Raw genomic sequence first — 22,796 nt, 5'->3', positions numbered from 1 at the left:
ACGCAGCTCACAGACAGCTGACAGATCATCTATCACTATGGTCAAAGCTTATAGTGCAGTACTGTGACAAAGTAGCATGACCCAGTTGTATGCATGCTGCATGAAAGAGTAGGTACTTTGTAGGTACCCGCAGCTGCAGCACGTACTGAAAGCTTTTTTCAAATATGAATTTGACATACGCATACAAATATGCGGGTCCCACTTGATTTCACATTTTCCGCATAAAATGAGAAAACTATAACCAATGTTGTGAGTGAGTTTTTATGTGACGCCCGGCCTGACGTCATCAGTTCGCGCATTCACACACACACACTAGAAGCACGAGCTGATGCAGAGCACGGAGCTCAGAGACAAAAAACAAGAATGGCGAATGCTCAAAGATCACATTTACCTACGAATATTTCAGCCAAAGACCGGGCAAAACAGTACCCAGATTTACTGCACGAAAGTGGGGGGAAACTTTTTTGCACCCCGTGCGACATTGTATCTTTATATTGCTCTTTTTCATTCAGTGGTAGCCTAGTAACAGGATGTAGGAGAAGAATTACCTTTTTTTCCCAGTTCTTACGTATCATCTTTTTGCATATTTCACAACTATTTGCATACTTTGCAACTTTCCACAATTTCCCCGCATAAAATGGTATAAAAACCCTGCATATTTATTCGCATAATCAAGGAATTTAGCCCACGGAATCAAGGATTTTTGCCTGTGTTTTTTCTGGAGGGTCTAACATATTAATAGCTAACATGACTTTCAAACCTTCTCCTCTAGACTACACAGACCACACTCAAAACACGAGACTATCAGCTGATATGTACTACAAGAGCAATTTGGCAGTGAGTAAAAATCTTTTTTGGGGACTTGTCAGTGTATTTATGTCCACAATAAACAAATAAACAAGTAAAATTATTAAAAGAGGTAAACATTTTTAAAGGTAATGTGATCATGTTATTAGGCAAGTCATTTTGTGACCCTCTGTAAACTGTACTCTTCCCAGTCATCCTGTAATGAATAAAACATGGACAATTAGCCATCTATTGGTTAGGTGCCCACCTAATATTGCTGCACCGATTAATACAGGCTATTTTAAAAGACACAGAGAATAATCTAGGTAATTATATTTTCAAGCAAATGAAGAATATATCCTCCAAATCCACAACTTACAATGAAAATACAGCTTCACAGCTTAACAATGGCATATACTTTTCAGCGATGCATTGCTTTGGTCTTCATTGATGTTAGCGATTGGTGGTGCCAAACAGATGGATGGACTTGTCCGCTTGCAGAAAAACGCTGTAAAAACCGACGCAACTAATGGATTTTCGGTGGTGTAAAAAAGTGGTATCTTAATACAGCTTACCAGATTGTACAGGGTGTCCCAAAAAATTGACATCATTTCGCAGGCCAATCAATTTTGGCAATTCTTGCTGAAATAACCTCATATTTTCACAGAATGCATAGAAACAGATAAAGATTTTACATGTTGTGTTTTATTTTTGTTCTGTTTTCAGGTTGAGCCATGCTGTTCACTCCCAAAGAGAAGTCATTTTGTGCTTTGGAATATGCTGATGTTGATGATGGTCTACCAGATCCTTTAGCCCTGCATAAGCAGCCTTCCTCTTTAAATTTTGGTACGAAGTCCAAATTTGACTGCCAGTTGGTGAAGTTTTTCCAAATTTTGCATGAAGCCATGCTGCACAGTCTTAGGTGACTGTGTGCGAGCATATTCCAAGACGCAAAATGACTCTTCTTTGCGAGTGAACGGCATGGCTCAACCTGAAAACCAAATAAAAACAAAACATTCAATATAAAATCTTGATCTATTTCTATACATTCTGTGAAAATTTTAGGTTATTTCAACAAGAATTGCCTAAATTATTGGCCTGCGAAATGATGTCAAATTTTTTGGGACACCCTGTATTTAGAGTGCCCTAAACAACGGCACTTTTTTTGGCTTATGATGATGCAAAAAGCAGAATTATAATTATTATGCCATATAAAGCAGCATTTTTTTGTTTGTTTTTTTGGCGTTAACTGTCATTAACAGGGACGTTGTAATTAAGATGCTGTCAGCTTATGTCAGGTTTTAGCGGTGTAAAAGGTGACATTGCAATTAAAGTGACATAAAAATCACCCCTATTGGTCACTGTGCAAAAAATGTTGTTTTTATTTGAATGGCAGTTAAACAAAAGTCCTTTCCGCTTTCCATAATCCTGCGCATACTCCCGCAGTCGTGACCCGCTCCAACACTATACCGCTGTTCAGGCAGACGCTCTCTTCTGCGCATGTGCGGTCTAGATTTCGGGGATGGGTTTATCGATGGGCTCAAGATGGCGACTCTGGCAAAAGCGCCAATATATTTACTGAAGTAGATGTCCAAAATTAACCGAGGTAGCGGGTTTTCCCAAGCCCCTCGGTGGTTCCGTGAAACATGAAGACCGGCAGCATGTTTTTGAAGAGGAATTGACCGGGACTAATACCGTAACAAAGTCAGCGAGATGTGCGAGAGCTATGCCCGCTCGCTGCTGCGTGTTTCGGTGGCGCAGATCTGCCAGGCGCTGGGCTGGGATGCGGTTCAGCTCACTGCGTGCGACTTGCTGTCCGATGTGCTGCATCGGTACATCCAGCAGTTGGCCAGGGTCTGCCATCGGTACTCCGAGCTGTGTAAGTGCTTCGTTTAATACTCTGATTACTTTTTTAACCCAGAAACCTGAAGTAGTCGATCACGTTGTTTTTGACTGGGTCTGCAGCTGGCGCCCCCTAGCAACGGTTGATGTGTCAAAAAAGTACAGTAGCTACATAGCTAAGCTGCTTCAGTGTATTGTTGTTATTGTTGGGCTGATGCTGCTTCCCATCTGTTTTTTCTAATGTGAGCAGTCGATGTTACGTGCATTAGTTGTCTAAGTGTTGCATTAACAGTGAAATGGTGGTCTGTGTCGATCTGAAACCTGTTGAGCATCACTTCTAGCTTCACTTCCTTCAATCATTAGCATCCAGTCATACTTCTCACAGGCTGTTATCAACTCTAATAGTATAGACATGCAGAATGTAATGGGGTTTGCGTTCCGGCATTTCAGATGGAAGAACGGATCCGGTCCTGGATGATGTCAGCCAGGCCTTCAGACTGCTGGGGGTGAGTCTGAGCGAACTGGAGGACTACGTCCACAACCTGGAGCCTGTGGCCTTCACCCATCAAACGCCGCTCTTTCCTGTCAGCAAAAACAATGTCCTGCAGTTTCCCCAGCCTGGAGTCCGAGACACAGAGGAAAGAAAGGACTACATTCCAGATTACATGCCACCCCTGGTCTCCTTACAAGAAGGTCAGTAATGTGCAATTAATGAGTCTTTTATTGCCAAATAATGTGTCAAATATGTTCTCAGTCAATGGATTAGTTGTTTGATCTGTAAAATGTCAAAAAAAAATAGTGGAAATTAAGGATCAGTGTGTCCTAAATCCCAGGAATGACATCCTCAAATGTCTTGCTTTGTCCACAACCTAAAGATATTCAGTTCATGGACATGTAAACAACCCAGAAAATAGTAAACATTTAAGAAGCTGCAATCAGTAAATTTTTACTTTCAGTTTCATTTAAAATTGCACAAAAGTATTGATTATCAAAATAGTCAGCAATTAATTTTGTATCTGACAAGAATTTGGCTTGCTGGTTAACTTTAACAGCTCTTGTATGCACATTACTTTGTGTGTTCAGTATTTTCCAGAAATTTTGTTTGTGGTCAGCCCCCAGAGAAGATTAGTGAACACATTACATCCATGAAATTAAAGTTTATTTCAGGTGTATTATATTGCTCCACAATGTATTACAGTGAATTCACAAAGTATTTGGCCCCCTTCACTTTTTGTGTTAATCATTTAATTTTTAATTGATAAAAAATTGCAGTTTTCATCAATCAATTTACACTGAAAGCCCATGACAAGAGAGTAAGAACATGTTTTTAATAACTTCATTTGAAATCCAAAATTAATCTTTCTATAAAAATGTTTTACTTACTCTTAGAGGGGTCTGCTGTCTGTTTCTGGCCATCAGGGCAAATTTAGTTGTATTGCTCACCAAAGTAACCTATGTATGTTTAAGGGAGATGTTGTGAGACTTCTTGAAACCTAACGAGAATCAGTGTTAAGTACCTTTTCGTCCCTTTCCTCTGTAGAAGAGGAGGAGGAAGAGGTCCCTGCTGACATGGGCACCTCAGCTGAAGCTATGCAGGTGGCGCTGGAAGAGGATGAGGAGGAAATAGATGAAGACGAGACGGTCAACGATGAAAACCACCCACTAAAGAGGCACCTGGACAGTCCTGATGCAGCTATGGGCATGATGCCTACCTCCAAGAGACCACGCATGTACCCGGGGCTCAGCCCAGAATGGGGGGTTGAGCCTAGGGAGCCCCTTACCTCTCTCAACCCTCAGCGTGTTCCCCCAGGCATGCTGCCGTCTCACGACAGCCTTGACCCGCTGTCACCTGAAACACCCTCTGGAACCCTGCCTTCCTTCAGACCTCAGCCAGTCATGCCAAAACACTCTGATCAAAAGGGCCTCACTACTCCAGGAAGAAAGCCTAAGGTCTCATCTCCTGGCAGACAACGGACTAAGTCCCCTAAAGGGGTTAATCCCGTTCCGGTGGTTGGCAGTCCCATCCATTCTCCAAAACCATCCAAGGAAAGGAAGAAATCTCCAGGCAGGACGAAAAGTCCTAAAAGCCCAAAGAGCCCGAAAATGGGTTCAACTAAGGCGCCTCAACCACAGAGCAAGACAGATGGTGTGCATAAGCTCCCGCTGTCTGCAATGAGTGAGAGAATGGGCAAAGAGAACATTCATATGCGTCAGAACATAGAGGACAGGGAGTTAGCAGAGGGCCCGTTCAAGAAACTAGAGCCTGATAATACAGCCATTGATGACTCTATTGATGCTGTGATTGCTAGAGCATGTGCTGAGCGGGAGCCTGATCCCTTCGCTTTCTCCTCGGGCTCTGATTCAGACAGCAATGGATTCTCCAGTCCCAGGAGACTGACCATCATGGAGCCGTCGACACCTAAAAACCCAATTGTGGCCGGCCACTTGTTAAAAGACACGTCAACCCCACTTCACCTCCAGCCACACGCAGGTCTCGGAAACTGGACTATGGACGACTCAATCAACGAGGTGATCCGGAAGGTGAACCAGGGGGGTCCGTCGGCACCCCCTCAAAACCAAGCAGAGTATGTGTCATCAGGTTCTGCCTCACCACCCACCCCCGAACCGCTGCTCAAGGTTTTTGAAGAGAAGAACAAGATTGTGTCATCCGTAGATGTCAAGAAGAAGCTGAAGAAGGAGCTCAAGACAAAGATGAAGAAGAAGGAGAAAGACAAACCGAAAGACAAAGACCGGGAAAAGGACAAAAGCAAACTCAAAGAGAAGAATAAGGATAAGAACAGGGATAAAAACAAGGAGTTTTCCAAGGACGGCAAAATGCCCTGGAAGGACTTTGGAGTGAAGGATGATGAACACTTTGTTCAGCGGGACTTTACTCTGCCTGAGGGCTCCATTAAGATTAAATCAAGAGATGGTGATGGCCCTAAGAAGGAGAAGGAGAAACATAAAGACAAAAAGAAAGATAAAGAAAAAAGTAAAAAGGACAAAGATAAGAGGGATAAGGGTAAAGACAGGAACAAGGATGACAAGCAGAAGCAATCTGCATTATCCCACTTTGCTCTGGGAGAAGTCCCACCACTGTTCAGCCCCTCGACCTGCCTGCGCATTCCCTCCATGCTGCCTCCTCTGGCCCCCATCCTCCAGGATAAAGAAATAAAGAGCAAGGAGAAGGACAAGAAGAAAGACAAGAAAGAGAAGAAGAAGAAGAAAGATAAGGAGAAGGACAAGGAGCGAGAGAAGGCAAAGGAGAAGGAGAGGGAGAAAGAAGAGAAGAGGAAAGAAAAGGAGAAGGAAAAGGAGAAACGAGAAAAGGAGAAGGAGAAAGAAAAAGAGAGAATTCGTCTAGAGAAGGTAACTTTTGTTTTTGTTTGGTATTGGGTCTTTGTGTCCAAGTGACACGGAAATTGACCTCGACTTTTCTGTCTCGTCAGGTGAAAATAGACACTCCAGCAGCTTTACCGTCTCCGGTCATCCCCAGACTGACACTCAGGGTGGGAGCAGGTCAGGACAAAATGTAAGTACAGAATGAAAGTTTCTAGTGATAACACGCAACACAAGGTTCTCGTTTTCTTACTCAGTAACATACATAAAAAGTTACAATAAAAGATCTGTGCCTTCGTTTTCCTTTAAATAGGTGGCCTGTACAGGAGAAAATGTATATTCCCCAAAGTAACTGTTTTGTAATGCTAAAACTCAGTTATGGTATTGGCACTTATTATCTAACCTGTGTTTAATCAGTTAAGTCCCACTGATGTTGAGATTTAATGTTTAGAGATTTTAACTATCCAGTACAGGTAAAATAGGCAAGGTATAACTTGAAATCAATGAAAAAAAACTAATTAAAATACCAAGTACATTAAAGAACAATGATTTTTAAAGGCATGTTCTTAATCCTCTGAACCCCAAAACCTAGCAGGTTATCCCCTTGATGTGCTGTGTGTGTCAGGAGATACCTATTTTCCATTGGATTTGGGCACTTTTGACCCATGTTGCACATCAAAGGATTAAAAGATATATTAATGTGTTAAGAAAATCACAAAATGACACCATTTACCATAGCAAGAAACTGAAAATGTGAAGAAACACCGACTTCATTCACCCACTCATCTGGGACCTTTGGTTTCAGTAGGAAAAAAACAACCAAATCTACGCCAGAACTCGGGATGTTTGTTCAAAATAAATTCAGAAAGATTTCTTTTGCATGAACTAGATTGATGAGTCACCTATGACCAACAATGACATGACAAAAAATCAGGGACTTCTTGGCTGAACTGCAGATTGTGTTTACACAGAGCAGATAGGATTAAAAGCAGTGAAATATATATAATGTGCAAAGCTACCATTTTTCTAGTATTGGTAGAACCTCTGGGCACATATATAATTATTCTGCCCTTAGTAGGATGTACACCTGATATCTATCTTGGCAGATGGCTAAACAGGTCCTTTAATCAACATCCCAGAGTCAGCAGGCGAGTTCAAGATGTTTACTATCAGAAGCACTGTGAAACTGCAATACAGAAATAAGAAAAATAAAAGATTACAGAGTGTTTGTTTCTCTCATATCAACAAACCTTAAGTCATTAACTATTATGTACAACACAAATAAACACAAATATGTACTGAAATCAGCTAGGGACAGAAACTTGTGATTAGCTTAATGCTAACTTAATATTGAAATGTCATAGACAGGCTAGCCCATTAGCATCGCTCACGTTTTTTTTAATTCAAGATTTTTTTTATTGAAATTTTTCATATTATAATACAAAGGTGCAGTGCTGGATGACTGTTAAGCAAAACCATGCCATTGGTTCACAAAATAACAGCAGGCACCTACTAAATAATAAATCATCAAACAAGTATAAACGATAGTGAATAAGATCGCTCACGTTTTTAACTTTGCCACACAAACTATGGACTTCACAATAGACCATCACAGGTACGTTTAACCTAAAGTACAATTGTTACAGACATATACTCTGTCGGGTTCGACAGAAGAAAAGTGAATGAGGAACAGAAAACAAAAGTCTGCTTACCAATTACGGCAAGTCTCCTTGAACAAAAAAGGCACAGCACGGTCAACAGTCACCTTAATCTCTTAAAGGGCGGTGCAAAAATGTTTACTTAATGTGTTTTCTACATATTTGTAAAATTGATTATCAAACAAATGAAACTGTAGTTTTTCTGTTTTTTGATTTATGATTTTATTACTTTGTCATGGCGGCTAAACAATATTTCTGAGTTCTCTGTACTTCTAGCTGTGGTTGTGCTGTTTTCCATAGAAGTGCAGGACTTTATATTGCAGTAGTCCACGGTGAAAAAAATGTAACAGGAGCGATAAACACCCAGCGCCTCAATTGCCCCAATGATTGTAAACTTTTATAGCACACTAATAATAGCCAGCCATACATTTAACCATATTTAATTCACTTGGTGGCTCATTTAATAACAAACTCGTATTTGTCTCTGTCCGTCACCAGTGTTATCAGCAAGGTGGTTCCAAATTCAGAGCCCAAGACGCCAGCACCCAAAATCCCCGCTGCCAAGTCAGGACCTGCGACTCTTCCTCGGCCACCTCCGCCACCGCCGATGCTCCCTCAGATCCCAGTCATCCTGCCCCCGCCTCGCTCACCGCCTCCGCCTGCACCTCCTCCGTCTTCATCTTTGCTCTCTCCATCCCCTATGCTTTCTCCCACCGCTTGCATCAAAACACCGGTCCGCAGCGTAGTGACTGAGACCGTCAGTACTTATGTGGTGAGTCCTCTAAATATTTGGTTTCTGAAAATTGATGTCTGACAAGATTCAGCGTCACCAGGTTTTGTTCAGTGTAGCTGCACATTAATCACAACCAGGACAAAATGTATTCATCCTGTGTGTTTTTCAGTAATTTTCAGTATGTTTGTAATAGCTGAGTGGTGTTGTAAAAATGCTTTCTGTCATCTGCGTTTGTCCAAGATTCGTGACGAGTGGGGAAACCAGATCTGGATTTGTCCTGGATGTAAAAAACCTGATGACGGCAGTCCCATGATTGGATGTGATGACTGTGACGACTGGTATCACTGGTAAGACGTTTATTAATCTGCATTATGTAGTAAATGTGTATGTAGGACGTCTGTTCTCCTTATTTAATGTATTCATAACATCATGGAGTTTTGAAAGCCAGGCCAACGCCCTGTTGGTGAAAATTAGTGATGAAACAAAACTCGTGGTTTGGTATGGACCTCAGTTTTGTTGTCACATATAGATGAACAAATATAGACACTGACTTTAAAAAATGTAGTAAATTGCCCATAATTGTTGCTGTTACAGTTACACTACTGTTAAAAAGTTTGGGGTCACCCAGGTAATTTCATGTTTTCCATGAAAACTTTTATTCATGTGCTAACAGTTTTCTAATCATCAATGAGCCTTTCAACACCATTAGCTAACACAATGTAGCATTAGAACACAGGAGTGATGGTTGCTGGAAATGTTCCTCTGTACCCCTATGGAGATATTCCATCAAAAATCAGCTGTTTCCAGCTAGAATAGTCATTTACCACATTAACAATGTCTAGACTGGATTTCTGATTCAGTTATCTTCATTTTTTAAAAAAACTGCTTTTCTTTCAAAAATAAGGACATTTCTAAGTGACCCCAAACTTTTAAACGATAATATATGTAACTGAAATGTTGGCAAATTTGCAGCGTACACAAAATGTTAAGTCACTAATGCTCCAGATTCAAGAGCTTTATTGTCATATGCACAAAAAAACAGACAGTTGCACTATACAAAAAATTCTTACTTTGTCCATCCCCCTTCACCAAATGAACCCAATGTAGAAAAAATCTGAAACAAGCCAAAATAAATACGCATACTTAAACTGACAGCAGTACAGTGCACTGTGCATTCATAAACTTGGATAAAGACTCTACGGCAGCGGTAAAGTGATTACAGTAGTGATTATAAAGTGCATACTGCTCCATCCTTGTTAAAAAAGTCTTTGATCTGCGTATTTGCAGATGTAAATCATAAAAAAGCCATAAGGATGTTCTGTCAGGGAGCATCAGATTGTAACTGCAGCACTTTAATTGACAAATCTGGGTGATCCACTCTTTCTTCAGTGTCATTCTATCTTTCTGGGAAGTCAAAATGCTTCCACATCTAAGGGACTTTTTTCCCCCCATAAACCCGAGACAGTTGTCTTCAATGCCAAAGCTGGTGGAATTTGATTCCAGTACAGTTTCTAATAACGTGGCTCCATTAAAACACAGCCACAATATAACAGAGATGATAAATGTCACATACTGACCACAACTGTTGCATATAGGCACAGTGACGTAAAGCTTTACAGGGGAGCCATATATAGCCGACATGCCCAGGAGTCTAAGGTTAGTCATGCAGCAGGACAGAAGTAGGCGTTGAATCATTTTGTCTTGAACAACAGTGATTCATGGCGTCTCCCTGATGCTTCCAGATACATATTATCATACCAGCACATAGATAGTGGTAGAGTATGTCAGCTTCCATCAGGAGGCAACCTGACAGTCTCAGCCCTTCATTAACAGTTGGCGCTTTTCTTTTTTCTGTTTGACAGCAAAGTACTGCTTTGGATGACAGGACACACTGAGATAAACTTCTCATACCAAGCAAAGAGTCTTCTAGTTGCCTGCTGCTGACACATTATACCACTAACATGAAAAGAGCTGCATTCTCGCCGTGTTCTCTCTAACCTGAACCCTTCTTCTTCTCCTGTCTGCCCAGGCCTTGTGTTGGGATCCACACAGCGCCTCCTGAAGACCAACAGTGGTTCTGCGGTAAATGTTCCAGCAAGAAGAAGGACAAAAAACACAAGAAAAAGAAACACAAACCACACTGAGACTATGCAAAAAAAAAGCACATATTTTGGACTTTTTTGGACTAAAGCCATCTCTGAACACTCATGGCACTGCTGTAAAATGCAAAAGTAAAAAAATATGGCTGATACTAACTTCTGATGATTTTTAAATGATGTCAGCCATGATGCATTGCGAGTTGGTAAGAAAAAAAGGCTTTAACCAGCACATATTCAGCCTTAGTTCTCACGTGGGTGCTGTGATTTCCCCCTTTTTCACCTGTAAATTGTTTGCTCGTTGATTTGAATGTCCAGCTGTGTGGGATCTTGACAATTATGTCTGTACGAGGAGACTGTGACGGTTTCTGCACGATCAGAACTCAACTTTGTCACAAAGCAGAAAGAGAGAACATCCAACATCTGTCGTCTTTGTTTCTGTTTCCTTCATGTTGCCAGAAAAGGAACGACCCGCGTGTCGGACCTTCCTCCAGTTTTCTGCAGTATCATTGAAATGTCATGTATATAATGATGATGGCATCAGGCATGTGTAAATGTGTAAATACCAACTTCCCAGCCAAGTGCATTTTGTTCTTAGGATTCTGACTTGTTCAATCCATTTTCAAATATTGGTTTTTAAATCAAATAATTTTCTGTAATTTCTGTACATTTTTTTAAATTTAAAGTTTGTATTTTTATTTTCTCTTCATATGGATTAGTCCTGAAGTTATACTGTAGCTGTGCTTGTAATGTAATTCTTTTCGCTGATATTTCAATATTAAAGATGAACGGTCTGTGTACTCACAGACTTTAAGACGTAAATCTCATTACCATCGAAATTGTACCCAGATTTTCTGTCAAATGCTTCTGTTGATCCTTATTTTATTTTCAACCCGTGCACGCTTCTGGACATTTTTCCAATAGCTGTTTTTTTTTTTCTTTTGCTTTACAAAAATAGATTGGAAATATTTTAACAAACCAAGTTTCATATGTTGAATTTTGTTCACTTCAGTCCTGATTAGCAGAATATGTCTTCGCTGTGTTGGTTACAGATCCCGGATCCTCCCTCGCAGCGGTCTGTGCAATGCATTAACCTAGATTTGAGACGACTCTGCTGCCCTGTTGCTCTACACTTCACCTACGCTGAGCGAATACCTGAAACTAACACTGCAAAACAAGGCTTATCCCCGACATTTACGGATTGGGATTTTCACTCTGTCTAAAAATGTCTGCTGTGACTTTTGTAGCAGAACTCTTGTTGCCTTTCCCTGAATGACCACATGGTGTCAATCTTCATGCACATAAACTGTGGCATGCTGCACATGAGGTGTAGATAACATAGGAGGTTGGCATGAAATATGTTTCACCGCCTTATAAATGCAAGAAATGTAACAGGTGTCTTTTAGTTGATGTATGTGGGATTCATGTCTCTCAAACATGAAGTTAAAGCACATCTACAAGTGCTGTCTCTCATGTCATGAGAGACCCTATAAATAACTGGGACTGTTAATACAATTTACAGCCACTCAGAAGCTGTTAAGACTCGGCTTTCTAAAGAAGAAAAAGCATTTTTACATGACAAAAAAAAATCTTCCCCTTGAGTTATTAGTGGACTCTGCTTTTTACGAATGCGGTCTCTGCATGTCTGATCTCACTCTTTCCGTTCTTTAAAGTGCAATGCACCAGTGAAAGGTTTACAGGAGGAAGAGTCAGCTATCATATCTACAGCAGAAGGTTTCACTACTAGTCACCACTGACTTTACATACTGAGCTATAAAAGGTCTACATACAGACAGGGGACAAATTAACCCTTCTGTTTTCTTCATTTACAGGCACCAAAAAATATTGTTTCTTTGTCTGAAAAAAATTCTGCAAAAAATTCCCTAAATTTCTGAGAATTTACAAAGCCTTCAGGAATAAAATTCCAATAATTCCTACAAATTTTCCCCTTAAAAGCTTTGTTAAAAAAAACCCTAATTTGGCAAGGAAATTCTTGTAAATATATATTTTTTTAAATTAGTAAAAATATTCCAAAAAAACTAAAAAATGTCTAAAGGGATTACATATATATCAGTAAAACTTCTAATATTTTCCTTAAGAACGTTCACCAAAAAATCCAGCAAATTCGCTGGATTTTGGTTGATTTTTCTGTGAATGTTCTTTAAGAAACATATTTTTTAGCAATTCTTTTTTTCAATCAAAAATTTCTCAAAAATGTTAAAATGTGGACATCAGAAGTTTCACTGTGAAAATATTTCTTTTTCCACATTTTGAAACTTGACAGCGGGTCAGTTTGGCCCACATGATCACACGAGGATTAAAGGGAAACAAAAAACACAGTTTCTTAGTAAAGTGATGTTCCACCACAACAGCTTCAGCGCTCCTTGCCGTTGATTCGCCAAATCTCTGAACTCTACTGAAGTGATCTTCCAAAAGATATTCCCTAATATGTTTTGCTGGTGGTAGAGGAGATATCTGTCTTCACTGGGGTTGAGATCCATTAACTGCGGATACCATAGAGTAAGACTCCCATCATTTTCATGAAACTATTCAGTGACCCCTTATGCCCTATGGATCATCCTTAGAAAGATCACTGTCATCAGGATACAAACACTTCATTGCAGGCTAAAAGGGATCACTCAGAAACATCTTCATATTGATTTGCAATGGTGCTTCCCTCTCAGGGGATAAGTGGACCCAAACCGTGACATAATATTACCCAGCAAAGCAAAACAGAGTCACTTGATTCCCTAACTATAGGGGTCGGAGGTTTTCCTTTAATTTGTCACCTTTGTCTTTACTTGTCAGCTTTCGATATTTATGGGAACAATTAGCAGACCGGTGCTGGTCGACTTCAGAAGTCTAGTTAGTTGGTGTTATAGCATACCAGAAATCTATACCGGGTCATTCAATAATTTATAAACAAGTAATTGTACTTTAAAATCAATTATTTAACACACTGGTGCAATCACCGCAGCAGCAGTGTTCACAATACGCCCTCAGAAGAACTTATAAAAGTTCATTATTATAAGGTTAAAGAGATGATATGGTTGTATTAAACAGTGTATTGAGGTTCACTGTCATATTATTCTATATTTTTGAGGTAGAAATAAGCACACTTTGCTATTTTGATGTTTCAGTTGCATTTAAGCTGCAGTCTTTCTGTTTGGAATTCGAAAAAAACACACAATTGTTTCAGCTTAATCCTTTATTTGAAGGAAAATGTGCTAATTTATTTGGATCATACAGTCCAAGAGACAAACATTTTAATTCCATGACTGGATGAATATTGCTCAAACTCTCAAGTACTTAGATATAAGCATGGATGCCTGCTGTTTTCAGGTCAGAAAAGGTGCACTTCACTCATCCACTTTTAAACTTATAAAAAAACAAAACATTTTACTTATTCACTTCTCTCGTTCTCTCTCTTCGACTGTGTTACTACCATAGATGGCCCTAATGGAAACCTACCCAGTGTCTTGCGATAACACCGAATTGAAGAGGAAGTGGAAAAAATGATGTGTGACCAAAGAAAAGGGAAGTAAAGAGACTTCTGCCCATGCAAAATGAGCTGACATTTCAATGTGCTGTGCCTTTTTAATCATATGAAATGCAGTCACTGATGCAAGCCGTCACGAACAGCCAGTTTGCACAGAATCAGAGCGAGGAAGTAGTAAGTCTAAATCATCATGAAGCTCCTTACTTATAAATTATTTGCAAATAGTTCAAGTTTTAATCAAAAGGTGACTGCTGAGAAAAAGACCACACATGAATAAAATGCCAAGAAGGTTGCAGATAGCAGTGTCCTCTACTGAGCATGCAAGCGCTAAAATGGGTGTCTCTCTCCGTCTTCTATCACACAAGCTGGTGTCAGGTCTCAAACAGTCAAAGATTGTTGCTAACATCTGCTGGATCATAAATTTTACTGCTGCATGCCGAGGAAAAAGATAGAGCTCTGACATAAAAAGGATTAAATCTTTATTTCTTTTCACCTTGTCCAGATGCATCTACAGTACGCAGCCTCATAAACAGGATTTTATTAACAGGTGATATGTTTCAAATTCAAATGATAATTTCTGCACAACGTTATTTTTGGTCGTCATTTGTCAAAACTCGGCGTTAGTGCACGCTACAGAGCACAGTGGTCACCGAGCTGTGACACTTTCAGTTTTAACCTACAAAAACACAGACAGTCTTTATTTGTGCAAATAGTCCCAGGAGAGCCACAAGTGATAAAAAGAGAAAGCTAATGGCTGCTTTCGCTCATCATGAGGCCACCTGCAGTGCCTTAAACGTGTGGTGTTATTTGACTTGTTACACGGCAGGCATGAGTGCGTTTTGTTTTTCAGCCGCAGCATGCAGTGAAACCCACGAACCCTCCCTTTCATATTACAGGGAGAGTGTACAGGATGTGGCTGTTTCTTGCAGCAATACATCCTTACTGCCTTTCAGCTTTTGCATGCTCATTGCCCTTCAAATGCATTTTACACATCCTTCTCGTACCATATTATTTTACCTCTGCAACCTCTTTTCAACTGGGATTAGCACATGCAACACTATCAGAATTTCTAGCGCTCTGGCAGATCAGAGCAGGAGGAGAGACTTTCAGCCGTGCGCTCCATGAAGCTTGTGGCTCTGACAGTCATGCTAAGCAGCAACGCATCATAAAGAAGTGGAATTTCAACACTGGTTTTTAAAATATTCATGTCAGCAGCAAGAGCGGGGCTGAAATGAAGGGGATTTTGTGCTATGATCAGAGGAAGTAGATCCTCTTCATGCTGGTCTCCTCAGCTGTGATACCAGCACACACTGACATGACCCTGTTTCAGATGACTTTCCTGCTTAATGTCATGTTACTCTAATGGGACACTACACCTATGGGAGAATGAGACCTAGATTCAATCCCCCCCGGGTTTCGTAGAAGGAATATTGTGATAAATTGCTTTCAGATTTTTAATCGGGTACCATAATGACAGCAAAAACATTCACTGTGTTAGTTATGGGAGAATGTGTTCTGCAGCATACGGTAGCTTCAGAAACTGCTTTGCATTCTTTATAATCTGAACTCTACAGCCCAGAACATAGTCAAATGAGCTTTGTCCAATGCAAATTAAGATGCTCAATGTATATCTGTAAAAACCCTGTGTTGAGCCACTTGAATAAGCTGAATTCTGCCATAAGTTGAAGGTTAAAGTTTGTACCACATATAAACACCATGTGAAGTGTCATTCTTCTCTAGAATTACATACAGACACATATCATTTGTGTATACGAGGGCTGCATTATACTCTGGAGTACTGCAGGTAGGCCCACAGGTGGGCCTGTTTCAGAGTCACAGCCAGCTAAGTGAACTTTCAAAAACTGTAGGCATTCCAGAGCTGGTGTAGACCGTATGTATCCTAAAACAGAGAACAATGGAGGCAGTACTGTGATCTGTCCTTATTTAACAAGTATTCATACTGGCTGCTGTATTTGCTTTTCCTCCAGCAGACTATCTTTATGCATATCTAATCCATAATAGAATGGACGTGAGGCTGTCAAAGAAAGCTCCCTACTTGTGGCCCACATGGTGACGTAACAGTTAGTGATGTTTACCTACAGCTTGTACAGGTGCTCAGTGATGAGCAGAATTTTAATGATTAAATCTGTTACGATGGACACAGTTTTCAGGAAACTAGGCTTGATGAACCAACTTACATTGTCTTGCAGTTCACTGATTCAAATACATACTAACATCCACAAAGATGTGCCACAAAACCAGGACTGGACCTTGATAAGATTTTGTGGCAACTGTGATGATGTTTCCTCTAATTTACTCCAATCTGACAGTGGGAATAAATCATCCATATCCAATTTTATGAAGTTTTCCTAATATGGGTGTCAATTAGTACAAGAGTGCTGCTGTGGACGCAGCTTTACAGCCTGCAAACTGGGCTGCCGCAGGCAGCACAATGCATTAGCGCACGATGAGCTGTCAGAGAGGATTATTTCAGCCACCACAGTCAGCGAAGGGGGTGGGCGCCGCTCTACTGCACTAAACCAAGGAGAAAGAGTGGGCGGGAGACAGAGAAAGGGAGAGAAACACATTGAGGAAAGAGGGAAAGAGAAGAAAGTGTCCGTTACACCGGGTGGATTTTTCCAGAGCACCGATGTTGGAACACTCTTCTGAGCTGGCCCTGGTGCAGAGTCTGTATGCCAACAGCATGCGCTGTCCCCCCTCTGCGGCCGGGATCTCTGTCAGGAATGAGGACCTGCCTATGAGGTACGTTGGGGTTGGCCCCTCATTCAAATTTGGGCTAGCTTTTGTGAAGCAGGCCGTATTTGGGCTGCCTCTTTGTCTGAGCTGGATATTGTCATAGGATGTATTGTTTCCAGTTGAGGCGTTCTCCCATGCTGTGACGGTGCCTGTGGGCAGGGTAGTGTTACCCCAGTGTTCCTATATGCTTTATTTTTTATAGGGATGAGGACACCATGTGTCAGAATCGAATGAGTTTGGCAGATTTTATCAACTCATCTTCCTTAGATGTAAATAATTCAAACAGCAGGTAGAGGTTTGATTTAAAAATGTATCACAATTGAAAATCCACAGAAGAAAGGGCATTCTCATGTCATTAAATTTATCTTCTTTTCCTCAAAGTTCCTAAATGGCTCAGATGCTTGCATGAAATACAAATAAAGAAAAAGGGATGAATGTGTCAGTGATGCAGATATTGTTTTGAATTACACAAGCCTCTGAAAAAAAATAAATCTTGTACCTGCTGAAACCAACCCAGGCCTTGCTGTGCTGACTCAGTTAAAAAACAACTAAAGATATCAATTATCTTTGAGGGCACAAAAAATAATTTGCATACATCAAAAAATTTGCATGAATCCAGTAAAACATTTACTTTGATGAGGTAGAGCTATGTGTGCTCAGTACATTCTGACACAGTAGATTTCCACTATAAAGCATGATAAGATGAAGTTCGCTCTCTCCATTTTGAGAGCCCTTCAGCTGGTCGCCATTCGGCAAATGATTTCATGAAAGGCAGCGCTGTGAGAAAGTGTGCTTTTAAGTTGAAGGCATGGTGTTCAAAAAGGCACGATGTGGCCCATTTTGGGTTCAAAGCTGACCTATTTTTACACTGTGCAGTTTGTCACGAAGGGGTGCAAATTAAATGCTGGGTGAGGGTGATGGGTGAGAGGAACTTCAGCTCCACTGCATGAGGGGAAAACATTTGATGTAAACAACAAAAGCATGGTACATGTGGAGGATTATGATCGGATTACAGTAGTAATAATCTGAGATTAAGAATAGCAGGCTAGTGTTAGAAGGTGACAGCGACTAGAAATCAGTCTGTGGAATCCATTTCCAACAAATATCTCTTAGAAAAGCCAAGGCGATGCATGCCAAATGGTAGACTTGAACTGATGTGATGGAATACTGTACAGAAAATTATGCGGTATATATTGTGCATATGTAACAGGAGATGCTCTGTACAAGAATCCTGTTCCTTTTATAGCCAATCTATTCAATAAGATCCCCTGAGATCTAATTGAGTCAAAGGAAATACGTGGATGCTGCAGATGGGATGACATTATTTCATTTTCCCTCCATCTTAATGAAACCTGATTCTCCAGAGAAGCTTAGACAACCTTTTTATAGCAGCCCCTAAAGCTAAATGGTAATGCATGTTGTATACAGGGCTTGTCTGCACATATAGTGTAATACTATGCATTATCACATTATGCATACAAACCTCTTTCAGGCACTGTTTGATAGAGCATACTCTGTTCTGGTGCCAGGTTGCCTTGAAATTGCTATGGATACAAGGATTAAGTCGGATTTCATAAATGGGATGTTTCTTAACACTCGCTATGAATAATATTTTAGGATCGTGCAGCTGCTGGAGCAGTAATGAAGGGTCTGATAATTAGTCCAGCTCACTCCTGTCTCTCTGCAATGGCAAACAGTACTTGACAACGGCCCCCCTACCTTTCCCCCATGTGTAGAGGCCTCGCCCTGCAAGTCCAGCACAACAAAGGAAGATAGGCTCCCCCTCCCCCAGGGACACAACAGCCCAGCAGAAAGGGGAATATGACCTATGACCCTGGGGAAAAGCAGTACAAGAGACAGCAACAAAAACTATATTTTAACCATCTCACTTTGTGTCAGGGGAGATTTATAGACCTCTCTGCAATGCTAGGCAGTAAACAACCTGAAAATAATCTTATTTATTCTCATAATCCAATAAAAAAAGCCTAATTTAGAGTCCTGGGAAAATATGGAAACAGGAGCAACATGAGTAAGCTTGATGGTAATGACCTGGATACTATATTTAAACATTTTAAATAGCTCTCTAATTGGGATCATTAGATCCCTAACTCTTCTACAGACTAATCTGGCTGCACAATGAGACTCTGATTCTTCTAATAGAGCATTTTCTCTTTAAAGATTACAGAGTGTCTGTCATTATAAGAGTATAATAGTGATGCTACAGCAGATAAATGATAATCATCTACAAATAGGTCAGTAAAGTCTATATAGAGCCCACGTGTGGTCCCTATAGGGACATTACAGTAATTTTACAGGGGCAGAGGACCTGAGCAGCGGGCAGCGTGGTTTCAGACTTTTGTGATCGAGGCCACGCCTCTGGTTTGCTGCAGCTTGGTGTGCAGTGTGATAGCGGCTTCCCTGAATTTATTTCATTCGGTCGACGACAGAGCGAAACCAAGAGGAAGGAATAAAGGCGGATACCGGTGCCCTCTCTCCCTCTCTCTCATGCAGTTTTGAAGAAGACGCCCCCTCCCTGCTGCACCTGCTCCGCTTCGTCTTCTCGCCGTCTCGCAGGAGTTGAGCCTCTTGCGAGTGAGCGGACGTCGGTTCTCATTGTTGTTTTGAGCATGACTTCGTCTTACGACCTGGATTTCCACCCTCTCACCGAAAGTCGGTTAATGACTTCGAGCGACACACTGTAAGTAATTCAACTATCGATTTGTGCTCCGTTCCCGTCTCGCCTCGCCGGTAATGTACGCGTTTGCGAGTGTTTTCGAAGAGGCGAGGCAGTTGAGTTGGGAGTTAGCTAACGTTAGCTTAACTGGCATGCTAACGTTGCTAGCCGTACCAGCGGCGACGATATGTTCAGCGGGAGTTAAAGTTGTTTGTATAACTTGGACAATAAAGGGTGTAATCACAACTAAATTCCGTTTATTTAATGCTGCCCTACTTGAAACTACGACAGCTTCCGAGCTAAGTCGTAGAAGTCGAAGTGAAAACGCAGTTTGCTAGCGTCGGCATTCGACACAGGGCGCGTTACAATAGTCAAGTGACATGTGCTTCCTGGAGATTACACATCGGGGTAATAGTTCATAAAAACAGTAAGGGCAATGTGTAGTTTTTAAAACGTGTCTCCGGTTGTGTGTCTTTATTATTTTTTGATAAGCACAGCTACTTCCTCTTTGTCGCTGCAAGTTTACGTTAAAGTGTGCTCGATGGTTTCGATCGAGCACACTTCAACGTAAACTTGCTCGGTTGCAACCAACTACGTACCATTTAACAGTAACACTGTAATCGGTTTAAAGTGCAATAGAACCAGTAGAGTAACTGTGCTGGGTGGGCTTGAAGTTTTTTTGTAATATATGTCGGCGCCAACTTATTATCGACGTGTTTTTCAGTGTCGTAGGCCAAAGCTCACTAACGTAACCTTGTTTGTAGGCAGCACACGGGCTATCGGCTCGGCCCGCCTGGCGCACTCCCAGTCCCTCCCTGCGCCTCTGCTAGCACGGTTAGCCGCAGCTCACAGACAGCGGTTCCCCTCCGTCCATGTTGGATGCAGAGTGCTTACTTAACGGCAGAAAACACGTGGTTTGCTACATTATTGAGCCATTAATGGAAATCTTGTGACAGGGCATGTAAACAAGCAGGGGGAAGAGGACATTCATCAGTGTGTGTGTGTGTGTGTATATATATATATATATATATATATATACACATGAACTGCTGCACACAATTTATACACATGAACTGCTGCCTTGACGCAATGGCAGCTAACCCTGTTTTCATTTAACATTTCTAAAACCACAGCCTGCCTTTACAAGACCATTTAAAATTTAAATGTTTTCAGTTTCAGCAGGGCCCTCTCGATTTTTGCTACAAAGAAAGCATAGTATTTAGATTTCATGGTCTTGCGCTGCTGAAGGATAGTTCACAATCACACATTTACTTTTAAGGATATTTTTTAATTACTTGTGTCATTAAACTATGACGAACCATGGCTGTGAGGTCAATTCGTGATCAGTAATCCATCTTGCTAAATGGGATAATGCTTGACCTTTGTTCTTGAAATTAAATAATTGTTTTTTAATTAAAGAAGATAAACATTCAGTAGTTTCAGCTTATCAAATATCTCTGTCTACTGTAACAGTAATTTGCATGCCTTTACAGTCAGTGGTCCTAAGGCTTGGAAAACAAGCAATGTAAGAGCTAAACTTGTGAAATAACAGTGTTTAACCAACTTTCTGTGCCCTGGACTTAGTTGATTAATTGATGGGAGAAATGGCTAATTGATTGAGAATTGTAAATATAGCCATACCTTTTGACTTTAAAACCTTAACTGTGGAAAACTTGCATATTTCAATGAAGTTTAAATATAATACACCCTCAGATGTTTTAATAATATATTTTGCTTCTGACACACACGCATGCATGTGTGTATATAAAAATTTGAAGAGTATCTTGTTTTTTGGGACTTGGAGACAACATAGTGGTGATTACATCTTGACAAAGCTGTATTGATTGATTGATTTATCCCCACTGATAGTTGACAGTAAGAGTGACTAGCAGGGCTTAACGGTGATCCTTTGGCAGCCAATGCAGCCATAGTGCTATGTCAATAAGCTAAGCGTCACCTGTGATCCCTTTTGTTGTGGAGGAGTTGTTGATCTGTGAGAAGTGTAGGATCTTGGCACTGGGTCTGGGGGCTGCCTGGGCCAGCTGTTCTCTGTCTCTCTCCCCTCTGAGAATGCCATGCAGCCAGATGTTGAAGGCAAAGAGAAGGAGGGCTCTGATCTGACTGTCACCTGTTTCTGTGCTCCTTCTCCTACCCTGGTGCAGGAATAAACACTTGCAATCGTGTCCTGTATCTCCAGTGTGGGGCAGTGTGATCAAAGGTTGAGCAAATTCTTTTGCAAACTAAAGATATTGACAGTTGCATAAAAGCAGACACATGTACCATGTCTATAAAACTGTCCGTTTGGCATTTCGGTTCAGAAAATCAACACTAGAGGTATGCTTAAACTGCAAAACTGTAGGTTTTCTGACCTTATGTGTTGAAAACTGTTTACTGTTCTGGTCAGTATTCTGGTCAAGAAATCAATGTCTGACGTCCACATGGAGTGGAATCAGCTGTTGAGTTGGGAAAATGCACTGCCTGAGTGGACAAGTCAAGTGTAGCAGCAACGGATTGGACTAAGGGGACATAACAAGAGAATCTTTTTTTTTTGGATGGATTCCTTTGTGGAGGAGAAACCATCTGTGATCTGTGTGAAATCACTTCTTTTTTGGTGTGTAGTTTACAGCATTTATCGTCTGCCATTTTATTAGTGAACATTATTAGTAGAAATTGTGCATTGTAAAGGGAGTTTTGTATTAATTAAGTATGTTCTATTTCCTATCACAGGTTAGCATAATGGATGACTGAGTATGTCAGGGCAGTAACCACATTCAAAGTAATCAAGTGTAATTGCTGCTTTTAGTCAGCTGTTTGTCTCTTCTTTTGAGATGCATTGGTGGTGCTTAGCTCTACCTAAAGATTTAAATTCATGCTCGATCTGACTCTGATGCGGGTGTGTACAGAGTTTAAGTTGGATGTTTGAGCCGTCATTTGCACAAGCTTTTCTTTAGCAACATCATCTATAACCACCAGGGACACTTGGTGTGATTATGTAGCTAATGGGGCGGGCCTTGTCATCAGATGCCGGCCGTCTGTTAACACGCAGCCCATTCAGAGGCTGATTGAACATGTCTGTCTTCATCAGGGGAAATGCAACAATGAAATCAGGCCATTTTGAACTGAATTTGAGTTAATGCCTGAAGGAAAATATTTTAATAATTTCTCATCAGAAACACAATGTGCTGATTAGGTCGACCACTTGGTAGAGATCGAACAACAAACAGTCCTGTTTCTGCTTTCTGGCCTGAAGCCGCATCCACTCTTTTTGGTCATTTGCTTTGTCAAACCACAAGTCAAAGCGATTCTTGCTCAAGGGTCCTACAGCAGTAGTTTTGTCAATCCTGCTCCTGTTTTCTGTACGTGGCCAGTTTTTAAGTTCCAACTTCAAGCCTGTCATGAGGATATTTGTATT

At 40.9% G+C, this 22,796-nt stretch overlaps 2 protein-coding genes across 13 annotated transcripts in view; both read left to right on the top strand.

The window, feature by feature from the left end:
* Window positions 1-2,286: 2,286 nt before the first annotated feature.
* taf3 (TAF3 RNA polymerase II, TATA box binding protein (TBP)-associated facto) lies at window positions 2,287-11,281 on the top strand. The gene is made up of 7 exons (XM_022213403.2): window positions 2,287-2,665; window positions 3,079-3,321; window positions 4,169-5,997; window positions 6,078-6,160; window positions 8,124-8,397; window positions 8,599-8,705; window positions 10,388-11,281. Exons 1-7 carry the CDS (start codon window positions 2,500-2,502, stop codon window positions 10,500-10,502), a joined length of 2,817 nt encoding a protein of 938 aa, XP_022069095.1. The 5' UTR covers window positions 2,287-2,499; the 3' UTR covers window positions 10,503-11,281.
* Window positions 11,282-16,396: 5,115 nt separating this feature from the next.
* Window positions 16,397-22,796, top strand: part of LOC110964626 (CUGBP Elav-like family member 2) — a 29,772-nt gene continuing 23,372 nt past the window's right edge. For 3 of the 12 annotated variants that reach the window (XM_022213407.2, XM_051951872.1, XM_022213406.2), the window contains exon 1: window positions 16,399-16,716. In XM_022213407.2, coding sequence (XP_022069099.1) covers window positions 16,604-16,716 — 113 coding nt within the window. In that variant the 5' untranslated portion in view covers window positions 16,399-16,603. Of the gene's footprint in view, window positions 16,717-19,084; window positions 19,409-22,796 lie in introns of those variants that run through there. The other 9 variants (XM_051951873.1, XM_022213408.2, XR_002596612.2 and 6 more) reach the window with 7 other exon arrangements.

The sequence above is a fragment of the Acanthochromis polyacanthus genome, chromosome 8 (assembly GCF_021347895.1).
Source record: "Acanthochromis polyacanthus isolate Apoly-LR-REF ecotype Palm Island chromosome 8, KAUST_Apoly_ChrSc, whole genome shotgun sequence".
Classification (NCBI taxonomy): Eukaryota; Metazoa; Chordata; class Actinopteri; family Pomacentridae; genus Acanthochromis; species Acanthochromis polyacanthus.
This window is presented reverse-complemented; position numbering and strand designations above follow the sequence as displayed.

Bases quoted from the DNA above. Each gene is read 5' to 3' on its own strand.
- taf3 (XM_022213403.2), top strand. From the start codon at position 2,500: ATGTGCGAGAGCTATGCCCGCTCGCTGCTGCGTGTTTCGGTGGCGCAG. The intron at 6,161-8,123 runs GTAAGTACAGAA...GTCCGTCACCAG, and splicing joins GGAGCAGGTCAGGACAAAAT to TGTTATCAGCAAGGTGGTTC. The intron at 8,706-10,387 runs GTAAGACGTTTA...CTGTCTGCCCAG, and splicing joins TGTGACGACTGGTATCACTG to GCCTTGTGTTGGGATCCACA.